At 39.6% G+C, this 17099-nt stretch overlaps 1 protein-coding gene across 1 annotated transcript; it reads right to left on the reverse strand.

The window, feature by feature from the left end:
* Positions 1-2875: 2875 nt before the first annotated feature.
* DLK1 (delta like non-canonical Notch ligand 1) lies at positions 2876-14618 on the reverse strand. Its single transcript, XM_061376140.1, has 5 exons — positions 14338-14618; positions 13419-13482; positions 12851-12981; positions 7794-7935; positions 2876-3813 (listed from the first exon to the last, which is right to left on the reverse strand). The coding sequence occupies exons 1-5, from the start codon at positions 14408-14410 to the stop codon at positions 3075-3077; spliced, it is 1149 nt and encodes a 382-aa protein (XP_061232124.1). The 5' UTR covers positions 14411-14618; the 3' UTR covers positions 2876-3074.
* Positions 14619-17099: the final 2481 nt, after the last annotated feature.

A 17099-nucleotide genomic window follows, 5' to 3' on the forward strand; every position in this document is an offset into this window, starting at 1 on the left:
CTGACATCACCAATGATAGAAAGGATACTGGGAGCTGAAATCTGTGGGTTTTTATCATGTTGAGCTAATGACTTTCTCTTCAAAGAGGCTTTCCTGTCTACATATGAAGAAATGCACTGTGATGGAGGAACTACCAACTAGATTACCATGGCCAAAAATCATGTGACAGTTTATAAATATGAATTACAATTTTCTGGATTTTCTATTCTAAACAGAAGCTTTGTTATTCAAAACCTTGCTCTGGCCAGAAGCTGTAAGGGCTGAGGGAGCATTTGCTCATAGGGAGGGAGTAGGTGCTCAGCTGAGTCTAGAATATAATCGCTGATTACTAGCAGATATCTCCTGTGGTAGCTTGTTTATTATCACAGTTGCAAGCTACCCAATTGAGTTGTTCAGTTTCTTATCGTCTCTAAATTTAGCCTAACATACTTCTAATCACAGAATAGATCGCATTAAAATATACAATACTGAGCTACATGTTTCAAATACATAAATGTGTAAAACTCCTGTGGTTCATGTTTCATGGCTGCAAATTCAACACTCTTTGCCTGGTTTTACCTTCATCTGGATTTCTACATTAGTCATCTTCACTATGACTGGTTGAAAAGTTGCTGGATTTAATGAATATTTATCTCCTCAACAAGAGTTTTGAGAGAGAGCATCTGCTTCCTTTAAGATTTTAATCCTGTTAGCTAGATGTCAACACTTTCTACAGTAGTATCTCAACACCATTTTTTGTGTTAGCTCTAACCTTTGCACTTGATTGTAATGCTATGATATGTGTGAATATTATCAGCAATAAAGCAAACTTGCTATATACTTACAGCAATTAAGAGAGATGTCAAGAGAAAAAATCCTAGGGTAATGACCTGTATGTGCATTAAGGCTTTTTTATTTTCAAATTTGAGCAACTGTTAATGGATTTGGGAGTAGCATAGTTATCAGGAGCTTAGGAGCTGCTAAATATTCCTATTCAGGGTGGCTGGTGAAGTAAATTGTTATTTGGGGGGCTATTTATTATTTATTCTTTAAGGGAGCAGCAAGCATCAAGTTGCCCAGTAGGGAAGCTGGGAGACCCTGGAGGGTCATGCCTGAGGGTGGGACATGGCCCACCAACAGCACAGTCTCATAGGACACATCGCCAGAGCTGGTGCTGGTAATGGGGTCCATCAACTAACCCAGATGCAAGTGATGAACCAGGTCCAGGGTCCATCCATGGGCTACAATCGGAAGTGAAAGGAGACAGGGCCAGAGCATAAGTCCAAAAGGTCCATCCAGCAGAAAGCTTGACTATGGTTCAGGTCTAAATTCTACCCACCATGCAGAAGTGGAGACCAGAATTCCCACAGCATAGTTCAGATCTGGACATCTAGCCCTGGACTGCCCTGAAATGGACCTGTGGGTAGTGGTGGAAAAGCACCCCAGGTAAAGCTCCTCAGGGATGTTAAGACCTATTAATGCTCTCAGAGCCCTAACATTTTTGTTGGCTTTGATGAAAAAACGAACACGAGCCGGCAGTGTGCGCTTGCAGCCCAGAAAGCCAACCGTATCCTGGGCTGCATCAAAAGGAACATGACCAGCAGGTTAAAGGAGGTGATCCTGCCCCTCCACTCTGCTCTCGTGAGAGCTCACTTAGAGTATTGTGTGCAGTTCTGGTGTCCTCAACATAAAAAGGACATGGAACTGTTGGAACAAGCCCAGAGGAGGGCCATGAGAATGATCAGGGGACTGGAGCACCTCCCCTATGAAGACAGGCTGAGAAAATTGGAGCTGTTCAGCCTGAAGAAGAGAAGGCTGTGTGGAGACCTCATAGCAGCCTTCCAGTATCTGAAGGGGGCCTATAGGGATGCTGGGGAGGGACTGCTCATTAGGGACTGTAGTGATAGGACAAGGGGTAATGGGTTAAAACTTAAACAGGGGAAGTTTAGATTGGATATAAGGAAGAAATTCTTTACTGTAAGGGTCGTGATGCACTGGAATGGGTTACCCAGGGAAGTTGTGAATTCTCCATCCCTGGCAGTGTTCAAGGCCAGGTTGGATGAAGCCTTGGGTGGCATGGTTTAGTGTGAGGTGTCCCTGCCCATGGCAGGGGGGTTGGAACTAGATGATCTTAAGGTCCTTTTCAACCCTAACTATTCTATGATTCTATGACCCTTTACCTCTCTGCCAGTGCTGCTTTTGATTCTTGAAAATCTTCTCTCTTTGAAGTATGACAGAGAAGAAGCAGAAATGAAGAACTAAAATCAGCTGTCCTATTTCAGGTGGCACATGTTATCTTTTCATTTCTTCCTATGACACAGGCATGAAGGATACTTCTCTCAGCAGAGTTCTTTGAGGAGTATTTATAGAAAAGTCAGGATCAGATCCTTTACATCTCTACTAGGTTTCTAAACAGAAAGTCTGTCCAAAGACATTAAACACCTTTTTAACATTTTAAAATAGACAAATAGAACAATTCATGGAGGCAGCATGGCAAGCAACAGAGACCTTTAACCTGAAATTAGTATCACAAAGACCTGTAAGATTCTATCAAAGGAGCATGTAAAAATAGCAAAACTGCCTGGATAGCTGAGACATTGGTGTGAATTTGCTCCTGTTGATTGCAGTCTCTAAAGTCTTTGTCACATACAGCAGAAGTATTAAGCAGGGACACTTGTTGCGGTCTTTGCTGTGGCATAACATTTACAAATAAATAAATAAACCAGTATAGGCCTTAACTGCTGTTTATTTAAAAAAAGCAAAATTTACAGGTACCGTATTTGCCAACAAACTTTGCACAAGACAAGAAAGATGCAATACAGTTCTAGTGGTAGATTTTACTTTATATTTTACAAACGATAGCTGCCTTGAAAAGAATCAATTCCCTGCTCCTTAATATTTTTAAAAATTTATTTTATTTTACCTTTTATTTTGAGGAATGAAAACATCCTTAGCAATACAGATACACTATATTTTTTCATTATCACTCAGTACAAGCTACAGCACAAATACTGAGGCCAATCATGGGCAATAAATTCAATTTATTTTACATATTGCTATGAAAAGTTGCAAGTTGCTGCTTGGCTTTCAAGGGCCTAAATGGCAGTGTAGTTCTTAGTATAATTAGTCAATTTGATCTTTTCTGGGAATATAATATTAACTGAAAGATTTTCCCCATTGTTAGATTTCAGAAAAAAGTTCTTTTTCTTGCGTAGGAGATGACTGTATTTGGCATTAGCAAGCCACATTTCGCATTTTGAAAAAAACACAATCCCAGTTGTACCCAAGACAACAAGACATGTAAGCAAGCCCAGTACAACAAAACATATCACCTGGCTTCTACTCAGCAAGGGATCTGCATTTTGGATAGTTTCTTTCATTGTTATTTTCAGGATTTCTTGTTGATGCACTGATCTGTGATGAGCTTTTGAGGTCGGCTTGTAATTCTGCATGTACTTTGTCTCCGTATTTGCTCCAGAAAGACTTGTGTTTTTGCTGGGATGTTTGCAGGTCACACCAATGAATTCTGATTTACAGATGCATTTGAATCCTCCATGGGGATGTTCACTGCATGTCCCTCCATTCTCACACGGGCCACTTGCACAGAAAATGACACGGCTGCTGCAGCGCTTTCCTGTATAGCCATGGGGACACAAACAGCTGAAACCCACACCAGTATCTGTACATGTTCCTTCATTTTCACACGGGTTGGATTCACAGTCATCTCTATCTATTTCACAGAAGTTGCCAGCAAAACCAGAAGGGCACAGACAGGAAGCATGGGGTGCAAAACCATTGTCATCAACACACGTTCCTCCGTTCTGGCAGGGAGAGCTAGAATAGATAACAACCACACAGACAAAACTGAATTTAAAGTCCAATGAAAGAAGCTATTACGAAACACTTTATGCAATAAAAGGGACTTTTTTTCTTTAGAAGAGCCAATTCCAAATGCAAATCCACTGAAGTCAATGAAGTTGAATCAAGAATGAGTTTGTTCAACAGATTTGTCAAAACAGATTATAATATCTTCTGCCGACCCTTCGGGCAGGATTAGTAAACCAGTATATAAATTCGATCTGAAAAGCTGCGAAGGGATTTAAAATTATTTCAAATATTTATTCAAATTAAGCTTCCCACTGTTTTTATATGCTTAGAGCCATTTAACTGAGCAACTATTCAGACAAAACTGAAGAAAGACACTAGGACCATGGCTTTGTTTTCCACCTGATTATTCAAAAAATAATCTATGCATTGTATTGGCAAAGAAAAATACTCTGCCATAGCTGCTAGATGTAATGCTGATCAATTTTTTTTTGCTTCTCCAGTGCTTCATGACACAAAAAATTTAGAAGCAAACATACTTTCCTGCAAACTGTTGTTCAGCCAAAAATTTTGATAAATGTAATAAAATATATAAGCGGGATAGTTTCAACCTTGGCAAAGGCAGCTGTAATGTGAGGGCAGAACCACAGGAGTGGTTAAGTATTTCAGCAAACCATTTAGGAACTTAATAATTAATAGCCTGGTACTATGTGTTAAGTGATGTAAATTCACTGAGACAACTTTTTTTTTTATCTTTGCAATGTAACTGTACCTTACTGAGTGACAGGCCAAAGATAGGGTCACCCATTGACAGAAAGGTACAAACATCAATTCGGTGGAGCAATGTGGACTTGGTCCTTTAGCTGGCCCTGTTGGCAGAAAAGGGACCCTGGGTCACAAGTTTACAAATAAATCTCAAAACCCACTTTCATGGCAGCTCATCATATATGAGAAAAGCTTTAAAACTTAATAATAAAACTTAAAGATGAGTAACACTTGGCAAAGCTTATGACAAACCTCTCTGACAGCAACACTTTTCCTCATACTCCGGGGTAGCTACGATAGAGAGCACCCCAAGAAACTTTGGCTTTACTGGGGACTGAAATACTTGGTGGCCACCCATCACAAGAGCCTTAATATTGTGGTAGGTGACTCATCTGCCTGTTTTTTTACGCTTTCATATAAACTGCTGATAATCCTCTTTGTATTGTCCTTCATTGTAGATGTTGGCTGGGAAAAAAAGCTACTGAAAGAACAAACTGGAAGTCTGGAAGCAGTATTAGGAAAGCAAAAGGTGTGGGTTTCACTGGACTTTGACATAGCAGTTGTTGGTGACAGCTTGAGGTGATCATGCAAACAAGGAATTCAAGCACAATGACTAGCCACTGTGTCTGCTTTAAGCAAAATATGGAAATTGTAGTTCTAGAGCCCTTGAGTAAATGAGCAGTTCTGCCCTTCTTGGAGAGTCAAGCACCCTCTCTTTGCTTTACAGGTCCCATGGAAAATCTGACAAGCTGCTTTGCATATGGCAAAGTGTAGAAGTTTGAACCCTTATGGGTGGGTTGAATTACCGTACTTTCTACGCAAATAGGAAGAAATTGCTGGAGAATGCAAGTGTAAAATTTTTTTCCAAACCTTTCAGAAGAGTAAACAATTAAAGTAAAAACACTTAAGGGGCACTATGTAGAATTTCAATACTCTGTTTATTATTAACACTGAGATGCATTTGCCTGATTTTCATATATTTAAATAAATAAACTAGTAATATTCATCTCCTTGACTAGATTGTGCAAAAATGCATTTTTGGCATTTAACACATGTTCAACAAGGTGTGGTATATGAAATGTCAGTTGTGGAAACATGGGCGCACCACCTCTTTTCTTTCTGAATACTCTGATTTCATTTTAGAAAGTACCACTTGCTGATCTTTTTCAGAGCAAAACTTCATCAGGGATGTCACTAATGTGGATCATGTGCCTGATTTTGTAAACAGACTAGAACAAACACTTTGATTTGTGAATTGTCTTTGCGCCATCTGTAAACATGCACTGAGGAGCCAGGGACAATGCTTAGTAATATCAACATTGTTACAATCTGAGGTAGAGAGAAACTGAGATGGAGATGTGAATAAACTGGCAAAAAATGAGGTCTCTTTCCAGGATATGAGGTGCGCTCTCTGGTGGACTGTGAAGTATTAGCAGACACAGAGTGCTTACACTGACAACAGCTGACTTTTTGCACTAAAAGCAGACTGGCAGAGCTTGCTGCTAATTTTCCTGAAATGGACACAGCATCCTAGAGAAAATTAACTGCTGTTTCAAGTATGTTGTTTCCTTCAGAAAAATTGTTCATTGTTTCCAGACTAGCTCATAAGCAGTCACTTTGGATGCAGAGTACCATAACAAAAATGTAATTTCAGCAGTTTAAAACGATAAGGATTTTAAGGAATTACATGGAATTGATCTGTGTTATTTCATTGATGCTGTACCCCACCTGTTATTTTGGATAGTTAAAATATGCCTTGGTTGAACTACTGAAATATTTGCTTTACAGATAAAAAGTAGAGAAAGCAACACAGCCCCTGTGTTAGGCAGGTAGCTTGGATCTGATTCAACGCACATGTGAGAAACTTAAATGTTCTCATTGTCAGTGAAGAGAAACAGGCAAAACAGAGCTGTTATCTTAGAGGTTGAATGTAAACCTAAACAGAACTATGTGAAAATTGAAAGAAATAGCAAAAATATTCCACTGACATAAAGTTGCAAGAATGGCAATTCTTGCCAGAGACAGAGAAGTGATAATGTTCCTTAAACAAGAATGTACAAGTCTTCAGGAAGATTTTGTCACAAGGTGATCTGAATATTCATCATTATCGATCGGTGAGCAAAAAGAGAACCAGAGGTCACCAATATGGACCTAAAGAGAAAGAAGGCTATCTCCAAAAAGAAAACTGTGATTTTAAGGTGACAGTTTTACCAAGCTTGTAACCACCAGAAAGGCATTCTGTATGCTTATGAGATCAGATCCTTGATGAGCTTGAAGTCAGCAGATACTTCTAGACTTCAACAAAAACACCAGTTCACATTTTCGTTAACTTAGAAAGTTCACCCTTTTACCAAGCAGTTCTACCAGCAATACTGCTGAAAAGTTTTCAGTCTGTGTCTGTTGTCTCTTGTCCTTCCACTGAACACCTCTAAGAAGAGTTTGGCTCCCTCTTCTTGGCTTCTCTGCATCAAGTATTTATACATATGAGTAAGTTCCCAGTGCTCTTCTCCAAGCTAAATAATCCAGCGCACAGTCTCGCTTCATACAAGAGATGTTCCCATTCCTTAATCATCTTTGTAGCCCTTCACTGGACTCATTCCAGTATGTCCATGTCCTTTTCATACTGGGGAAACCAGAACTGGGCCCAGCAATACAGATGTCTGACCAGGACTGAGAAGAGGGGAAGCATCACTTCCTTCAACCTGTTGGCAATACTGTCCCTAATGTCCCACTTAGAGAATGGAGAGCAATGGCCTCTCACAATCCTTGTTCCGGTAGAAGTAAGATTATCTCCTTCAGTAAACTATGGACATACCATTACATGTCAGTTAAGAAAAATGGCAGACTGGAAGACTAGATGTTTTTGTGCAGACAGTTTGTGCATTGGTTACTGTTCTTACTGCTATATATAGCTTGTATGTACAGCTATCTTTCATTAGAGGTGAGAACACAGGATGGGAGGTTACTTCAAGTTTGTTTACAAAAATCTTGGGAAGGTATAAATTCACCACAATAAAATGTACATTTGAGTACTAAAATTACGCACAAACTCTCATAATCTTTACAATAATGATAATCTTTAAATCTTTACAATATGAACAGATCAGATCTGTAAAGTTTGATAAAAATATCAGTATTATATATTTTAGCACAAAGACACTTCTACTTACCAAAGAATTCTGAATAATAGTCATAAGGAGTGTGTATTTTAAATTCATATTTACCCATTAATAATGCAAGGTCCTTTTTTGAGATGGCAGTTTTTTCCTGTAAATCCCTGGCCACACAGACAAATATATCCTCCATCACCAGTTTCTATGCATGTTGAGTTATTGGTGCAGGGTTTTGCAGAACATGGGTGAACATCTGTTTGAAAAAACAACAGGCCTCAATCTAATGAGAAAGAGTCAGTAAATAGTTTATAATACTTCAAACACAGTATAGCTTTAACAGTCCTTTATCCTGCATTTTATAAATTCTGATTTATTCCTCCCTCTGTTAAAATGGAATTCAGATTGTTCAACTATTATTGCAAGCACTTTCAGTTTCTCTCTTCATAGCTCCCACTTGCAAATTGTTCCAGTCTATAAATAAGTAATATTATCAATAAAATATTAGTATGGGAGAAAGAAAGAACTATGTACTCTAGTCATCCTTTCATAACCTTGGCTTCCCCATGAGCAGAATTCTGATAAAGCAATCAGAACTGGGAATTCTCCCCACTCCCTGCCCAGAGCCTATCATTATCTGCTTATGAACAATCATTTAATAATAACAGAGATCAGCAAGTTCCAGAAAAAAAATTTCCTCTTTTGGCTGGGCTGCATCAAGCCCTTACATAACTGTACCATAAGAGAAAGCTGTTTGACACCTGGACCCGAAGTCACACATCTCATTTTCTTTACAGTTTCCCTGCTGAGCCACTTCCCACTCAAATTATTACTGATTTTTTTAAATAATTAAAAATAAATAAACAAACAAGTGCATATTTTAGCCGGTTAATGGAGCAGCTGCAGAGAAGATCTTACTGAAAGTTATCCATGACTCACACAAACATGTGCACACATACACTTTCTAAGAAGATGAAAAGGGATTTAAGGGCATTTGTATTTTACTTCCCACAACATAACATGAAATTTAGATGGTATCAAGAGGTACTGCAAAATTTTAACCATAGCAAAACATTTCAACAGCCCTAGCTATTAAATATAATCTTCCCTGGATAAGAGGCTCTATTTTCTCATGTATTAGCCTGTTTTCATTGCAAAACAACCACTTTCCATGCACTTTGAATGTAAGCTCCAATTTTCAAAAGGACCAAAGTAACCTTGAATACTTTTTGGAGCAGTGTTATTTGCTACCTATTTTCACAGGCTTTAAAGGCAGGTAATAAAGCATGAATTCTGACACAGGAGCAAGGAAGCTTTTTGAAATATATGGATAGTGTGTATATATACACACATACACACATACATTACTGTCACTAATTTATGTCAAGGATTTAATTTTAAAACACAACTTAGATACTTGTTGGAACATAATTCTTTAAAACATACTACATAAATAACCTCAAATAGCCTGTTTTATACATTTTTATCAAATTTACATCTCAAAAGGCCAACAGCCAAGTGATTTACTTGCTTCAAGTGGTAACTGAGTCTGAGATGAGAATTTTAAAAAAAGGATGACACATTTACACATTTATGAATAGCCACAACCATACTACCAATAAATTAAGTGATATTTGTGTAAAACTAGATTATGATGCTGCAGTAAATAATGCAATCACTGAGCACTTTCTGGAAGGAAGGCAGACTCAGTAGTAGTTTACGTCACAGCAGTTTCTAGATCCTGACTCGTACATGCCTAGTACGGGCATTAGAGGCTCCACCTGTACTCTCCTTGTGACAGTCATCAAAGTCAGAAGTCATTTACAGTCTTAGGCAAAGAAGTCAAGTGACATGTAACACAGTATACTCCAAGCTCACATCGCATGTGTTTTTAGCCAAATGGAGGATGTGATTCATGCAGGAAGTCAGAGGCCCAGTAACATGGCTGTGCAGACACAGAGATGGCAAGATGACAGATGACTGATCTGATTTAGCAGGGTGGACCACATACTCTGACTGGGCTGTTTTTTTATCCTGGAAATAAATTGACTAAATTGGTTTTCCCTTTTTTTCATTCAATGTTTGATGTGGTTCCTTGTACTGCATAGCATATGTCAGCTGCAGAGAGATACTGTAGTGCGGCCTGGTTCCAGGTGTTTATATACTCAATTTAAAAGCTGTGTTTCCACAGGATGAGAAGATGCCAGGGCATTCAGTTAGGCAGGCTGGTGCACTCCACTGCAAGGAGGTTAACCAGCAGTGTTAATACTAATAGCAACTCACAGATTTCTTTCTTTAAGTGCAAAGTCTGTCCACATAATTGCAATAATGGTCATAAATGATACCACTGATACTGCCCTACATGTTTACAGTGCATCAAGCTCAACCTGTAATCTGTGGGCCTCTAAATTACTGGGGAAGTCATTCTTGACCTGAACTGAGAACCCGTGTCCATAGTAAAAACAACAGCTACGCAGTCAGAGGCATTAGCAAAACTACTTCCTGATTCAAAACTACTCCAGAAAGGAAATGCCATGATCCAAGCCAAGGAGACCATACATTAACTGTTCTAGAAAACAGAAAAAGAGGTACCACCACTGGTCCAAATTATCTTTTTTCCTCCTATGCTTAGCAAGCAAATAAGCTGCTTGAACTGTATCTGTATTTTACAAACATTTCAGGTATCTATAGTAGTCGACAATGAACTTCAGACCTTCCTAGAGTTTTCCTTCTGGGTTTTGCCATTCTTGTGAGTTGGCATTTGCTTATAGTTGGCAACATTAAACCAGTGGCTATACTGGAAACTTACCGCAAATATTAAACGTTCTATAGCAGGAAAAAAAAAAAAAAAGAATTTAAAGAGAGTACCAAAACTGCATTACTCACAACTCTTCATCAGTCTCCACAGAAACAACACAAATGTAGCTTTTTAACAGACCTTATCTCATTACATACCCAAAGCTAAAAATGGTCTCCAACAGTTAAAAAATGGCACTTAATATCATAGGCATGTGAAAAATGTAACAGCTGTGGCTTGCCCTCATTGTACACAAGAAGTCAGTATTAGAAGAGGGAGACACAGTACTTTGTGATAAGAAATTAATGGATTTGTATTTCCATATTTAAAAAAAAGCACCTGTGATGCCAGTGATCCCCAAAAGGGGAGCTGCCTTCAAAACCCGTCCTTCCTCCTAACCCAAGTTTCATTTAATGGTATCTGTTAATGGGTAACAGCAAATCTGAAATAATTTAATACAGGAAACTGACATCAACTGTTTGGCAGGGACCAGTGGCTGAGCAATTAATTCATTTGAGGTTCCAGTACTTGGTCAGGATAACAACTTGTAGCAACCTTTCAGTAGCAAAAAAAAAAAAGAGGGCCCGTCTCTTGATCCCTTGTGGCAAAATAATGCATTTAGTGTAGGCAAATCCACTAAGATAACAGACTGTCAACATAATATGTGCCTGCAGATGAAAAGAAGGTTATTCATTTTGGCTGAATGTTCTTGGCAGCTCTTCATGGGGATCTAGATTCAAACTGTCAAAAAAGACTGAGATCACTCTGAGCATTGAGAGAAATAAAGTTTCTGAAGTACCTGGCTTGTATAATATAACTATCTTAATGAATATGTATTTGAATATTTTTCCATGAAGATATGGCTACAATTCCCAAAGCATTGCTTTGCATCCTACATACCAGTTGCAAGACTCAGAATTGCAAAGATATATTAGTACTTAAAAATCCAGCTAGAAACTCATGGGTTTTAAAAGCATGCCCAGCTTGAAAACCTTAATATTCATTCATTAATATACATTCACATTTAGATGTGAAGACAGTACCTTTAAAAACCTGGTCCTTTGGAGTTATTGCCAAGCAATAGAACTGAGCCTCCTAAGGTGGCAGTGGAGGGATTTTCAGTCTAGTTTTAGGAATCTATGTAGATCACAGAAGGACCCATTCTTCCTCACTGGCTGTAAAAAGAATCTAGGTGGCTTTCCTGAGTAAAAACACATTTGTGGAAAGTGCACAGAGCAACATCTCTTGAGAAGTTTTAGTCACATCTGCACAAATGCAAAAGCAGCTCCTGCAAATATACCAGGGCTAGCTTTAAATAAGAAGCCTATCTATGCTTATGAGTGCAGCCAGTGAGTACAGGCTGCAAAGCCTGATGAGTAGCTAAATGAGTACCTGAGTACCTTTCACCAAGGTCCATGTCACTGCAACATGTGAACTACCTGAAATCTTTTTATTCATTTTGAAAATTTTATCCAGTTCAAACTGCATTATCCTTAATTACTGCTTTGGGTATGCATTGGCAGAACACAGACATGCTCTATAAATTACATGCTGTATTACAACAAAAGCCTGAAATACATGAAAAGAGAATGAGGCCTGGGATACCTGTCCTCTTCTAGCTGCAGCTATGTGGGCTGAAAAGGCACATGCTCATGGATGCTCATGTGGCTTTGGCTCCCTCAGATCCATTTGGCTGAACATTTGTATGTGCCAGTCAAAATAAGCCAGCTCAGCAGAGGCCAATTCTACAGCTTGCTTCTGCTAGCTGGCCCATTCTGACTGGGAAGGGGTGAGAGAGTGCACACAAGAGCTCTGCTTACCCCTCACAAGGAGGGTGCCACAAGGAAGTGGCAGCCTGTTCTGGAAGGTCTTTTTCTCAGTTATATTAATACTACTCCACAGAATCATCACTGGGTTAAGTAAAGGAAGAAATAAGCACAATGCTTTCAAGAAGTATTAAGAAAGTAGCAGATGGATGGATGGATGGATGGATGGATGGATAGATAGATAGATAGATAGATAGATAGATAGATGTGCTAGGTAAATATTTTGAATTATTTAATGTATTACGACTTGTATTTTTCTAGAAATGGCTTATATGACAAGGGAGCAGTTATTTGTTGGCCTTGCTCACAATAAGCATTGTTTAAAATGGAATGAGGAGTCTACACTTTGCTCACATGCATGACCAGTTACAAAAGATACTGCATGCTTCTGTCTAAATTATTATCAAAGTTCCGGGTTTATCTGCCACTGCCCAGAATCTCCCTATTATCTAGTACCAACAGTTATTCAGAAGGACTTTAGCTTGTCTCTAGCACCAGATGGGGCTGTTTCACCTCACTTGCTCAAGGACAGGAAACGATGTGCAAACCTATGTCACAGAGGCTGCCAACCCAGCCCTCCTCACAGATGCACTGCCAGGGCTTGGCACAGCTGCCGTGCAAACACCCAGGAAAAGGAACACACTGATTACAAAGAGCACCTTGCCAACCAGGCTGACACCTGAAAGAGATAAAAGATAAGGTAGAGGCATAATTTTTAATAAACATCATTGCAAAGATGCTCCCCTTTTTAAGGCACAATAAATAAACATTTGGATACAAAATTGGATTGTGCAGCACATTTGAACAAGATACCATCAATGCTTCTGGGTACTAGCAACAGCTTATGTGAAGAAAATAATTTCATTCAGTGAGAAAATAAATAAATAAATGCTAATCAATGTAAAGACTTCCCTTACTGGAAAAAGTAGACTAAAAAGGCACCTAGATGTCTATACTCTATGGTTCCAATTACTGCCGCCTAATAGAGTGCTGTTTCATTACACTTCCATGTTTTCAGATGACAAATCATTTCAAATTCTGTCTATTTTACCAGGGCTATAAATATTGAAGCCATTCATTCCTGTGCTAATAGTCCTGTCTGACAAATATTTTTACCTGCATTCACTGGGAAATTCACAAAATCCATTTTCTGGGTGGCAGCCAGTTTTACAGTTCACGCCTGGAAGAAAGATTTCTCACATCAAACCAGTAAAACCAGCACTCCACAAAAAAATTGTATCACATTCTATACACATGACTGCTGTTTTAAAAGAACCCAGAATTAATGATGCTCCGATTTCTTTCTTCAAACACGTGTTTTTGCGAAACAAAATTTTAAATGAACTTAAAGTATGTTGCTGAGTGTTCCTATAGCATAAGTGAAATGACATAAAGAATTAACTGTGAAAGAATGAAAAGTCACTTTAGCATATGCAAAGTGCATGAAAAATCACTATACACGCCTTTAAAAGGGAAATTTCAGAACAGAATCATGTATGTAATTTCATAACATGCCACACAAAATGCATTGTTTCAAAGCTACTTGAAACACAAAAGTACCTTTAGTTAAAAAGAAATCTCGTTTAATGCAATGTACAATGAAAGCTTTGAATTCATTTCAACTGTACATGGGATAAAAAAGATTTAAGAAATTTACCCTTTTCATTAACTCATGCATGAATAACGTGAGTTAAAGATGTCTCAGGTACATTTTTTTGTTTGTTTCAAGTCTTTGAATCGAGCAATGTTCATCTGGAGTATCACCGTTAGCCCCTGACGTCCTGCGCAAATGGCAGGAGAGACGCACTCAGCCGGATGCAAAGGAAAAGCGTCCGAAAGACCACCAACACGTCCAGCCGGAGCGAGCACTGGGGAAGGCTCTGCCCCCGGAGACTGCAGGAGGACTCCCGCCTCCCAGCCCCGGCAAACTCCCAAAACTTTCCCAACTCGCCACCCCTGGCTGCGCCGCTTCCCGGGGCAATCGTCGTGGTGTCCGCAGCTCTCCGCCCTCCCCGCTGCCCTCCCTCGGCGTTACCTGGAGCTGCGGGGAGGACGAGCCGCAGCAGGCAGCAGCAGCAGCCGATGAGCCCCGCGGCGCGCAGCACCATGGCCGGGGCCGCTCCGTGCCACTCCGCTCCTCTCAGCGCCGCGGGGAGCTCACCGGAGAGCGGTTGCGACCTGTAAGGCGGCACCCCCGACCGCCGCGTAACGGGGAGGGAAGGGAGGGTGGAGAGAGGAAGGAAGGGAGGGGAGAGGAGGGCTGCCTGCCTCCTCCCGGCCCCCGTGCCCCCCAGCCGTGAGCGGGGGACCTGCCCACGGGGCGAGGCAGCCCCTTCCCAGCTCTGCTGCTCCGCTCCCGCTCCCTTGTGAGGGGTCGGGGTGAGGAGCCCGGCACGGTGCGCAACGGGGAACGTGCGGCCGCGGGGAGAGGGAGGAAACCTGGAAGGGCGAAGGAGAACGGAGGTCTGGTGGGGGTGTGAATTTACTCCGGCTGCCCACAAACAGCTAATCTGGGTCCTGTCTTCAGAAATCTGAAGACTTTTCTGCTTAGTGATTGACATTGGAATTCCAACTTTTTTAGGAAAGACCCCAGAAAAAGCATGGAAGGTAAAAGACACCCACCGCATCCCCAAAATACACCAAAACCAACCAAACAAAAAAAAAAAACAACCAAAACCACCCAACAAAAAGCAATACCAAAACTCCCCAACTGCTGCCTTTAACAGTTTGTTACACATGCAACAGATCAAGAAGAAACATTTCTTCCACCAGAACGCCGTTTAAATTCTGCATTTTATTCTGTGTTTATTCCTTCTGTCTATCTTTTTATTCTTCCTTTGAGCTCTCTTATGGAAACAGACTGGTTATATTATTCTTTGTATTCATTCTTTCTTTCTTTCTTTTTTTTTTTTTCTTTTTTTTTTTTTTTTAATTAAGTTATATCTGGATTTTGGGATTCTTGAAGGACCTGGTTTCTGCTTGCTGATTTAGTGCTTTCTTCCACCAAACCTCTTTTAGCAATTTATCTGCATTTATGTGAAGCAACTAGAGATCCCTATAATATGGTAAGAAAACTACATAGCCGTCTGCTTTTTCTCTAGAATTAATTCAAGGTTACCTGCCTGAAAATATACACACTGAAAAGAATGCATTAGCTTCAGATAGACCATTTACAGGTACCTGAAGACAATGATGTCACTCAGGTTGAATAAGTTTGCTTCTACTATGCTAGCTTTTAGTTTTAACCAAGAATAGGGGAAGTGAAAGAGAGAAAAAGGAAGAGCAGAGAATGAGGGGTGGGTTAAGAGACAACACTTGGAAGTGAGCTGTGACAGGCAGACACTGCTTCTTCAAAGCTCTCCAAAGGTTTTGTTGTCTGAGATAAACTCTGCCTACCTGACTATAGGCACAGATTGCTTCCACACCTTCTGTGCTTGTCTTGCTTTCCTTTTATAACTGAAATATTAACAGTTTTGAAAAGGTTACTTTGCCATCATGGCTTTTGCTGTAGCTCACCAGACCAAGCCTTGCTGAGCTACGGTGAATGACATTCCAGAGAAGTGGAAATGTGGAATGGAATGATGGCTGCTTCATCCATCATTCATTCTTTTTTCTTCAGACCTTCAGAGTAGAGAGTTTGTAGAATTCATAGGTTTTATCTGTACACTTGCTGCTGTCAAATTATCTGCTCTAATTTGCACTGTATATATCCTCTGACGTACAATGACATGTTTCTTCTATTTTCTGAATTAACTACTGAATGTCAGCTCTATTGTCCAAATCCTGGCATCTGATTAAAAAAATCATTAGGAAAATCTTACTCTCACTATCTTATACATGATTCTCACAGCCCCCTATAGATGATCCTTAAGGTCCCTTCGAACCCAAACCATCCATTGACTGTATGATTCTATGGTATGTTACAATCACCATTTCAAACTTCAATTTTTGTATTGTCTTTTTCTTGACTGTTTTTCAGGTTTTTTTATGTTTCGTGTTGTTTGTTGTTTTTGTGGGTTTTTTTTTTTTTTTTTTTTTTTTTTTTTTGCATAGATACACTGTTAGGCAAAAAGTAATCTATTTTTCAGAACAACTCTATTTTTTACCCTTCTGTGTCTCAGGAGTGCTTCCTCAGTTGCTGAATTTAGGACAAATCTCCATTCTCCCATCTCTTCTACTTACTCCAGGACTCATCTAAATAAAACCTGCTAATTTTATTTCCAGGAGGTCAGAATCCTTCTTATTAGAGTGGAGTCTATCCAACATAAACAGAATTCACTGGAAAAGTATCTGCCCAGGTACTAATCCAAAAATAACATCAAAACAGAAACACCAATATTCTGTAAATCCAGACTAATTCTCTTCACTCCCCTTCTCCCACCTGTGAAAACCAAACTGCAAATCACTTTTAGTTAGCTTGTTTCCCGCCAAAACCACTCTACCCCAAATCCCCATACTCTTCACAACAGTCATTGAAAATTACAGTAACTCTGTTCTGGCAGATCTTAGTGATTTCTACTGAGGATAACTTTTTTTTTTTTGTTTGTTTTTTTTTTTTAATAATTTCTTTTTCTTTTTGACTTAGAAATTGGAAGGTAAATAACCACATGTAATCATTGTGTGTATAAGGAGATCATCTGAGATCTTAATGATTATATTCATTTCTTCGCAGCAAAATACCTGAGTGGTGAGTACAGACTGAGGAGTGCTGGTCTAGTGAGGTATCACACTCTTGAGATTTTCATGTTAACTTTGGGACCTTGGGAGGTTTCCTTTAGAGCTTGTTACAGGAGTCAA

The sequence above is a fragment of the Neopsephotus bourkii genome, unplaced genomic scaffold (assembly GCF_033783945.1).
Source record: "Neopsephotus bourkii isolate Nb327-2 ecotype Australia unplaced genomic scaffold, CSIRO-AGI_Nbou_v1 NB_1707, whole genome shotgun sequence".
NCBI classification, from domain to species: Eukaryota; Metazoa; Chordata; class Aves; order Psittaciformes; family Psittacidae; genus Neopsephotus; species Neopsephotus bourkii.